This window comes from Acyrthosiphon pisum, chromosome X (assembly GCF_005508785.2).
Source record: "Acyrthosiphon pisum isolate AL4f chromosome X, pea_aphid_22Mar2018_4r6ur, whole genome shotgun sequence".
NCBI lineage: Eukaryota > Metazoa > Arthropoda > Insecta > Hemiptera > Aphididae > Acyrthosiphon > Acyrthosiphon pisum.
This window is the reverse complement of record NC_042493.1, coordinates 130065525-130076384: the sequence shown is the minus strand read 5'-3', so window position 1 is coordinate 130076384 and position 10860 is coordinate 130065525. Positions and strand designations below refer to the sequence as shown.

Below are 10860 nucleotides of genomic sequence, written 5' to 3'. Positions count from 1 at the left end.
ACCTACCTACCTACATTAATTAGGTAACTATTGATTGATAATTATTTGTATTATTTGACTTACCTATCGATCATTCGAAATATTTTAATTTTATAATACCCATTTTTAATATTTTAAAATATTGTATCTATAAGTAAAGCCTGTGAAAAGCGACACCTAATAACTATTAATTATTATCAATAGGTATTTAAAATTCTTATCTATCCATTTCCCAATGTAACATCAATAATTTTTCAATGAATAAAGAAAAAACTGTAAAAAAAAGTTACAATAGTTATTACAAGCCATTTGTATTGGTACGCGCGGGTATACGCTGTAGGTAAACCCGTCAGCAGATTTTCGTTTTTCGCCTCATGCCCAATGTAAAATCTCATTTTACGGGTATACCAGTTCGGCTATATGACATAAGCGCCAAAGGTGCAAAAATGACGTATCATTTGCGCCAATAAACAAATATTTTATATAAGTAGTTTTTTCAAAATTGATATATCATATAAAAATGATATTATATGTACACTATGTTATATCGATATATTATCTGTATATATATAAAACAGTAAGTTGATTGACTGATCTATCAACGCACAGCTCAAATCATTGGACGGGTTGGACTGCATTTTGGCATACAGATAGGCACCCGCTAAGAAAGGATTTGTCGAAATTTGCATTTTAAAGAGGTGCTCAAACAGGGATCTTGACGTTCACGATGGAAATTTTATTTTTTATTTTTTTTTTAAATAGTTGCCATTGGTTACAGTCTACAGTAGAAATTAGTATTTATTTATTATTGATTTCCATTGGTTATTTGGACAGATCAGGTACATTGAAACTCTAGATTGAAATCATACACTTACGTAAAAGCAGCGCGGGGTCCGCGATCTAACCTAACCTAACCTGATAATATACTGCTGCGAACAGAATTTTTACTCCGGGCAACGAAAAAGTTAAGATACGTTTTGAACGCCATCAACCAATGACCAATTGGTATAATTGACCAAAGTTTGGGTCATATAGAGTTGGTAGGTACATTTACCGAGCAACGAAGTGCACAGGGTCAGCTAGTTTTATATAGGTAAATAGTTATTTGAAAATGTCATGATATTATAAAATTAATAAATCATAAATTATGATATACGTGCAATCATGCAAATCAATATAAATTTAATACATCGGTTGAGATTTTATAAAAAAAAAATGTCAATAATAAATTATAAATTTAATAAATTGGTGGATTTTAATTTAATCACACTTTTTTCACATATTTTACACGATTTATTTCACCATCCTGGTATTTCTTCCATTGCACCTACAATTATTTATCAAAATTATACATTTGTCGATTAAGATTAAACGTTTAGAGTTTTTGAACGATATAGTTCTAAATTTAATATATGTTATTTAATATCTATTAAACGTGGCACACGGGTAGGTACTTAGGATTTTGGCGCTTATGTACGATACGATTTTAACGCTTTTGTACGATACGACTTTTTTTTTCTAATCTCATTTTGGTGCTTATGACTTCCATCGACTAGTCCCTCAAAATATATACAAATGTTCGTACTACACACATAGTCCCAAATCGATCATAGGTACATAAATTATATCTAGACTACTTAGCTGATAATAAGAAAAATAGGCAATAGCCACTCTCAATAACAATGAATAATAATAATTATAATAAAAGTATAAGACGTATAAACAACATAAAATATTGTTTACTGTGTGTCTGTGTTAATAATTAAAATCAATGGAACCAATAAGTATATGTTAAGTCATGGCTAATTAGCCAACATAGAGCTGCTGATGATACAAGAACAAAGATAATATCAGAACACCGATGAGCCCAATATTGAATAAAAAACAGCTTTGTGGAAAAATCTATAATAGATTGTATAATATTAATATTATTAATATAATATTATTTTATTTCCTTTTTAGATTTTTATTGTTATTTAATCTTTTTGACATTCAAGTTTATTTTGTTTAATTTTCTATTGTTGTTTTATTAAAATTTATTGCTACCTTATGTTAAAAGTTATATGTACCTACCTATACTAATTGAATATTGCAATAACGTTATTAACGATAATGCAATTTGAACGTAATATTAATTAAAAGTTCCAAACGTATAAGGGATTAATTAATGTTTTTCGAGAGGAGCGAGAAAATTTTTTTTAAGTTACATACATATTTTATTAGTGCGTATACCCATAAATATATTTACCAATACACCACTGGGGCACACTTTTTAATTTGGTATTCTACACCTAGTATTTCGTACTACACACAATTTTAGTCCCTGGCATATTATGCTCAATTAGCGTTTGAGATTTAGGGAGTCTGAAGCCTGGAGTTCAACTATTAGAATATTGAACGAGCTTAAAAAAATTTAGAGATTTTACGAGTCTCTTTGTGACAAAACTATGGTAAAACTGATATGTGGATAATACGAAGAAATACAAATCAGTAGATAAGTGCAGGTGTGGATCCAGAGGGGGGCGGGAGTTCTAGGGTACTATTGCCCCTCCGTCGGCAAGTTGCTTCCTGGAAAATAAATAGGTACCTACTTTACACAACATGTATTTTTCAGAACACATTTCTAAGCAGAATTGGTACGAATAAAAAAAGTTGCACCTTTTGAATATTAAGCATATTATTCGTTTAGAGAACTAAAAAGTCTTACCATCAGTATGGTGTTTACAGAATACGAGACCTTAACCTTAGTCCTTCCCCATAAAGAAATCCTAAATCCGCAACTGGATACGTGTTCGTTATCACGGTGATCGCCTTGTGGGGGGGGGGGCAGGGGGACGAAGTTCCCCTATTTTTCTTTTTTCTTTGCATACCCCAAATATTTAGTTTTTCTTGGACTTTTTAAGTATTTACTAAATTTAAATATTAAATTTTATTTTAAATGTTGCACTAGTTTTTACATAATTTTTAAAATAAATATAGGATCTAAGGTCTGAACCTATATGTAGATAAAAAAAGATAGTACATTTTTGGATTAAATAAGTAGTCCAAATGAAAAGTTCTGTTTGTAAGACTTTTATACAATCAGTTAAAAGTTTAAAATGTATTATAATTTATAATTTATTTTTTTAAAGTTTTAAATCTATTATAATTTATACCGAATATATTTTAAAATTTATATCTTTGATATAAAATAAAAAATAATTTAGTGCACTATTCAGGATTGTTAAGGCATTTTTAAGTTTTTTTAGAACATACATCAATACATACATCGATTCACTTAGAATCTAAAAAAACTAAGGAATTCGCTCTGCATTGGTAGGTATAGTAAGTACCTGAAGTAGGTATATAACAGCATAACTACCTATTATATATGCTAAATTTTAATTCAATGCAGTCAATGTATTCGATAACTATTGGTTGATGATGTTTTAAACAAAATAAATTGTTTGAGTTTTAAACAGTGTTTTGAACAGTATATTTAAATAACTGAATTTTAATTTATTATGTAATTTATTTATATGACAATATGCTGTTTATACCTACTACCTAGTAAGTATAATATGTTACGGTGTTTATTTAATATTTATTTTAACTTAATAGTATTTTAAATGTATATGACATATTTTGTGAATGGATGTTTTTTGTTGACATCTGCATATTATGTACATAATATATTAACTATTAAGAAAAAACTTTTAAATTTGATAATTTATTCAATAAAATTAAATTAAAAAATTGAAATTAAGGATGATAATAAATATAATTATTTAATACTTTAACTTTTCTTCTGAAGGATATCTATTATTATTTATAATTAATAATAAACTAAAAAAAAAACACAATATTCACTTGGTTTTTACACTGTTTAAAATATTACATTTCATTTGTGTAAAGCTAATGTATTTAAGTAATTTTTATGTAATTTAAATCATACATGTATAAAATACCTACTGTATATCTGTAATAATTATAATACAAAAATTGTATTTTCTAGGTCATAATAGTTTTACAATTAAAAATGCATAATGGATGATTATTCTAAGTCTAACGCTCATTTGAATATGTGATCCCAGTCTTAATACTTAAATAATAATAAAGCAATGAGAAGAAATTACTTAAAAATATTACGATTCTATATAATTTAGATAAAGAATATTATATAATATGCCTATTATTAGTTTAAAAAATACTTAATTATAATGTTTTAATTTTAATGAATATTAATTTACGAATTATGTGCACTTGTGAAAAATAAATATTATAAATAATCTCGTAAATAATATAGGTACCCACCAATGGCAATAATATGATAATATTTCACTATATATTTTATATGCCTTGTTTCTTCAACGAAGATTAAATGAAAAATTATTCAAATTTAATTGATAAATAATAATATGTTTTAAAATAAATGTACATGGACATTTAAAATCCAACGTGTTAATTTATTAAAAAAAAAACATCATTGTAATATATTAATATCTAAATATACACAAATTTCTGCTGGAAAAACAAGTAACACAGATATATAAAGGCACGGAGCCGCAAGATAAAAATATAAATTGCATGACATATACTGTAATAGGATAGTAATAACATAATATCATCATCGGTCACAATAATTTAATAATTATTACTATATATTTTGTTTGTTACATTCGATACCAGTGGTGCTATAAGAATAACAGTTCTATAAATAATTAAAAATATAATAGGATAATATTAAGTACATAATTTAAAACTAAATTTATTTTATTTCCCAAATTTTTGTAAGATCTAAATAATAATATTCACACAATTACACAAATATATTATTTTTAAATTTAAGTCATGTAAGCTTATGTTATATGTAACAGTCATTGACATAAAATTAATAATAATAATATTAAAAATAAGTATTAACACATATTGGAATATAATAATAAAAAACTTAAATTTAAATTATTATAATATGAGTAATAATAAAATACTATACAAATTTAACTTCATTTAAACTGGTAGTATTTTTTCAAAACAAATCAGTTAGTAAAATGTACACAATATAATATTATGTACCCAATAATATAAATAAGCAAATCACAAACATATATTATACACTTTTTTTATGAGTAATAGTAGTAAATAGTAATCAACACCATAATATTAATCATACAAACTTAAGAAATAGTAAAATATAAAGGCATACAATTTTTGTTATTTAATTTTTTTTTTGCAGCATATGACATTCAAAACTATGTTTTGACCACCAGTGACGTTTCTAAAAGAAGAAAATGGACATTGATAATATTATTGTTAATTAACAAATAAATTCAAATATTCTTACTCGGCAAATTTCTGAACAGTATCTCGCCATTTTACATTTATTACAAATTGTTGCTCCAAAGTTGTTGCAGTTTTCCCTGTGGCACTAAAAAACACACAACAACAAAAACATTTTTATAATATTAATATTGCCATTATTTTTATAAACTTTAAAGTGATCATAAAGTAATACTAATTACTATAATTTGTATATATTATCATTATAGCCCAAAATCTTCAAAATCAATATTTTGGACCTAATATTCTTAGTACACAAAGTTAAATAACTCAGAAACTTCTCATTCAAATTACAAATCAGATACTTTTATCTTTTTCAAAAAGGGCTTTATCTAAATAATTTCTAGACAAACAGGGTGACTTAATTTAAGTTGGTAGTATTTTTTCAAAACAAATCAGTGTTTATTGTTTAATATAAAACATGTTATATTAATGGCTACAATTTAAAAATATAAGATTTGTGTAACCATATAAATGTTATTATTTTTTTTTTTTTCACAAAAAGTTACATATTGATGTAATTAATTAATAATATTACAGAAAATGTAAATTAAGATATTCCATTTCATGAAAAATATGATAACTTTAAGTGGATGTGACATATATAATTTAAGTTATTTATTAATACATATTTATGATTCATACATTTCCTTTCACCTGCTCTGAATTGTTTTTTATCAAATGCAATCATTGCATTCAATTTGAATACTGTACTAATACACTTTCCTGTCTGAGGACCGAAGAGACGATGGGCAAACTTCTACCACTGCTGACCTACTCCGCCCCGCTGCAGCACCCCGCTTTTTATGAATGAAATTACATAACATACAAATAATAGTAATTCAAGAAAGTACCTATAGTAATAACCACAACTTATAAATAAGCACAACATTTTATATGTAATAATATAAATGAGTAACCACTTTTACACTTTTTTATTATGAGTCAATGTTTGTCACTAAGAAATACAATTAAATTTCACTATAACATGTGAGTAATGATACAAGTGATAAACAAACATTAGAAATTAAAATCCAATTTTTTGAGGTATTTTGTAATTTTTCAGTGGTTTTTATCATGGCATTAAATAATTATTGAGAAAATCAAAAAATGACCTCTCTAAAGTATCATCTTGATCTTATTTGCAGAAAGATAAGATACTATATTATGTTGAAATCAAAGCCCTCCTTCTGAAAAAAATAAACAATCATAAAACCACTAGCTTCCTCGCTCCGCTCAAAATCTAAAATGTGTATTATATAATATTATAATCTTATGATTGTTAAAAAAAATATTAAAAATAAAAAAAATTATTATAGTAATATGAAAAAAAATATTATTGAAAAATTATAAAATGAAAAATTACTTTCAGTTATAAATTTAGAGATATTAGAAAATAAAATAATAAATAATTATAAATACCAAATATTAGTTATTCCCTCCCTGGAAAAGACCAGCAATAGTTCTAGAACTGGCAAACTTAAGAAATATCAAGGCATAAACCATTATTTTTTTTAATAAAAATAAAAATATTTTCATCCATAACCCATTTAACATATTGACATTATTTTGTATATGTAATATAAATCTTAGGGCAGAGTCTGAATTATGTTTTGCAGTTCTTCACAGTCAAACTCAAGCAAAAAGAAGAAAACGACATCGATAATATTCAAATGATTTAGTTTGTAAGCTAACTATTTAACCATCAATTATTTGGTTACTAATCAGTTAGGACCATCAGTTTTTGCTACTAATTGATAAAAGAAAAAAGCATGTTACTTGTACATAGCTGTACTAGGTGTACTATACGTCACATGCATTTTTCAAAACCACAACATGAACTTAAACAATAAATTAGCGTAGCACTTTAACAGGTTACATAGAGAACTTAAATATTATAAACTCATATTATAACACAGAATTATAAAAATCATCTATTAACAGTATAGAACTGTTGATATATATTATTATTTTTTTGGTATCACTTTAGAAGATTCAGAAATTATTTAATGGATGGCTATTTACATGATTTTTGACATTTAAACTGCTATTAAGTCCACTCGTAAAATTTTTGATAAACCATTTGTAATCATCTGGATCCATCATTTTCCTAGCATCAATCACCCGGATCCTTGATCTGGAATCGTTGGCTGAAGAATTTGAAAATGTATTTGGTTCTTCACGATTAATTACCATGGGTTCCTTCTCAGTACTGGTAGAAGATATTTCTTCATTATATTCTTTATATGTATTATCCATATTTTGAATTCCTAAAATTATTTAAAATTATAAGCTTAAACAAGTATTTTGATATTAATGTCATATTATATTTCATAATAGTACAGTATTAAAAAATGCATTATTTGTATTTAATCATAGATTATCTCGTAGATCATAAAAGGGTTCTGTAAAATATATGTTTAAAGTAAAAATTACGTATATATCTAACTCATCAGTGATTAGTTGATTACCCTGTTCTGCTATTTAAGATATGGCTTAATCAAAATTTGTATTGTTCACCTTGGCGATAAGCAACCGTCATAATAATACTATATCTATTTTAACTTTTTAAATTATGAAAAAGACTTTCATACCTAACTATTGGGGTAAATTTATATTTTTTTTTATCATTCGTAATTATTTTATCAAAACACGCTGTGGAAGCAAAGTCGTTTTAATTGTAAATTATATATGAGTAATGTGTAAGTGATATGTTACTGCTTGAATGTCCGAAATTGGTAAGTGTTGACAATCATCTAGCATAGGCGGTCCCAGGATTTTATTTCAGGTGCAGCCGTGCAGCAAAGATGGCTAATTTCTAAATGTTAGGGGTATCAGGAATATGTACGAAGTTAGATTTACTGAGTATCATTGAACCATAATTTACTTTAGACAATTATATATTATAATTGTTGCTGCCAGTAAACTAGTAATTTCGATCTAGATAGATGTGATTGTGACTATAAATACCACTGTTAGCCTAGGGTCTTCCTCCCCTTGATAATGGCTTGATCATCAGAACTACGAACTAACAACTATCCAGTGTTGGGTAAATTACTTTCGATAAGAAACTCAATTACGTTACTCATTACATAAGATATTTTTATTTAAATTACATTCGCATTACCCGTTTATCATTATTTTTCATTCAAAATGTACCTAATGCGTAACGAATAGTTACTTTTTCAAAATTTAACAACAAATTCGGTCCATAATGAATATAATAAGTTGTAGGTACACTATTAATTATTATATATCAATTGAATGGTAGTATACTTGTATATGTAAGAAATTGATTATGTAGGTACACTATATTGATAATGGATGAATGGAATACATATGAATAAAATGCGTGAAATTCCTGCATCTTTTATAATATTCATCATTATTATCTAAAATTTTCAGAATATATTTTAAAGATTTTTAATTTTTCTCGAATATTCTAACCCTTAGTTTATGTCACGCACACAACATTAATAACTTGTTTTAATAACGTGGGAAACAACACGTTACTCCATAGAAATTACTTTTAATTGATATTTCATTACGATTTCGTTAATTTAAATAAAATATAATGAAATTAATACAGCGTTACTGGCTACTGCAATAGTAATTTGTAGTTTTCGTTACATAAGTACCCAACACTGCAACTAACAACTAAGTTCATTATCAGAACAATAGATCGTGAAATAACAAAGATATATAAATTTACCTAATGAGTTATGAATAATATTATATGCTTTCAACCTATAAAATAAATTTGTAGTTGAAATGTCAGGTGCAACACGGGCTGCATAAGCTGCACCCGTAGAAGTGTCACGTAGCGAATGTAGACATACACCTACTGTGTGAGTGTTGTACCGAGTGTTGAAAAATTAAAATAATACAGACATGCACTAGTGGACATAAACATTTAGGTACATCGGGGTTATGGCCGACGTCGACATACACAACTTACCAGTGGTTTCTCGATGACTCGCTCCACTCGGTAGAATCGAACAGGATCGGATAGGGCGACCAATACACAACTCGAATCTGAATATGTAGAGTATGATACACGAGTATACAGTGCGTAGCACACTGATCGTATAGTATTATATTGGATTGTAAACGATGAAAATTTAACGGAACGAGAACTCCAGTCGCACGTAAACAAAAAAGGAAATAATAGTAATAGTAATAAAATCCTACGATACGTGATATCACCACGGTAGGTATGATAAAACGAATAAACAATAAGTTATGAAGGTTACTGATACGACGGCGGCGGCGGCGGCGGCGGCGATGATACCGTGGAGGTATCGCTGTTGAATCAGCTATTGAAGTGGGTAGGTAACTACCTACTACGACAGTTAATAAAATTATTGTCCACACGGATTGTCGGTGAGGGTGTAGGTACGGACAACGACAAGGAATTGTTTTGAAAGCTATTTATTTATTATATTGTGACAATGGTTGTAGTGAAGAAATCACAGTGTCGCAAAAGCGAATGAAAAAATAACGGAAAGATTTTTGTGTGCGTGCAGGGCCGGATCTTAGCTTTTTAACACCCGGGGAAAGTTAAAACAATACGCCCGTCTCGGGGATATTACCAGAATTAGTATTTTTTTTACGAAAAATTAAGCACACTCACACAGTATTGTGAGGACCAACATTTACAAAACCTTTTGCAATATACTAGACCAATATTTCATTTACCACAAATACCTAATTTAAACGATTTTAACTTAAAAATGAAACATTTTAAATTTTTAGCTAATCAAGTAATTTTTCAAGTTTTAGAAGCACTTTTTAAGGCCAGTTGTACCATCTATGATTAAAGTTAACCAAATCGGCAGAATTTGCCCGATTAAATATCTGTTATCAGATTAATGGTGTATTTAAAGCTAAAATCTGTGGTCAATATTTCTAAGTTTCAGGTTTAGAATAAATAATATTGATAATAGGTAATATCATGTATGAATTATTTATTAACAAATCTAAATAGGTAATGTATCCATTGCTTACTTTAAATATAAAAAGCTTTATGTAAAAGAACAATATTTAATTTACAACATATCAATATCATACATTTTTCATTTTTAATATTTGTTACAATCAAAACTTAATATATTTAGATACGGAAAAATACAATGAAACAAAAATGTGATTATGTACTGACAATTTTAATATGATGATTATAACATGATAAAGAAATTTACTTTATCATGGATTATAACTTATGGATTAAATGTATATACTAAAAAATCTACATTCTACATTCTAAATTTTATAAATTTCCAAAATAATAAGAACTCGTTTGTTTATTTGATATCTTGAACTATAAAAATAAATTAGATAAAAAAACAGTTTATAAAAAAAAACTAACCAAATAGAATAAAAATTTCCTCTTAAATTATTTTAATATAATATGTAAAACATAATTTTAAATCTGACTTGGGCTACATATCAATAGGATAGTATTTTTGTTTTAATTATTTAATTATGTTGTACTTTCATATTATCAAGTTTATCAAGAAAATTAATAGTTGTTTATTTGTATTTAAAAAGCAAACACAAATA

At 26.7% G+C, this 10860-nt stretch overlaps 1 protein-coding gene across 1 annotated transcript; it reads right to left on the bottom strand.

Moving 5' to 3' along the window:
* Positions 1 to 5117: 5117 nt before the first annotated feature.
* Positions 5118 to 9478, bottom strand: LOC100572177. The gene is made up of 4 exons (XM_003243672.4): positions 9257 to 9478; positions 7324 to 7568; positions 5303 to 5386; positions 5118 to 5236 (listed from the first exon to the last, which is right to left on the bottom strand). Exons 2-4 carry the CDS (start codon positions 7555 to 7557, stop codon positions 5177 to 5179), a joined length of 378 nt encoding a protein of 125 aa, XP_003243720.1. The 5' UTR covers positions 7558 to 7568; positions 9257 to 9478; the 3' UTR covers positions 5118 to 5176.
* Between the last annotated feature and the right edge of the window lie 1382 nt (positions 9479 to 10860).

What these genes read in the sequence shown, in the direction of transcription:
- LOC100572177 (XM_003243672.4), bottom strand. Translation starts at nt 7,557, where the DNA reads ATGGATAATACATATAAAGAATATAATGAAGAAATATCTTCTACCAGT. An exon ending in GTTTAAATGTCAAAAATCAT is followed by an intron (nt 5,387 to 7,323) that starts GTAAATAGCCAT and finishes TGTGTTTTTTAG; the next exon opens with TGCCACAGGGAAAACTGCAA. An exon ending in ACTGTTCAGAAATTTGCCGA is followed by an intron (nt 5,237 to 5,302) that starts GTAAGAATATTT and finishes TTCTTCTTTTAG; the next exon opens with AAACGTCACTGGTGGTCAAA.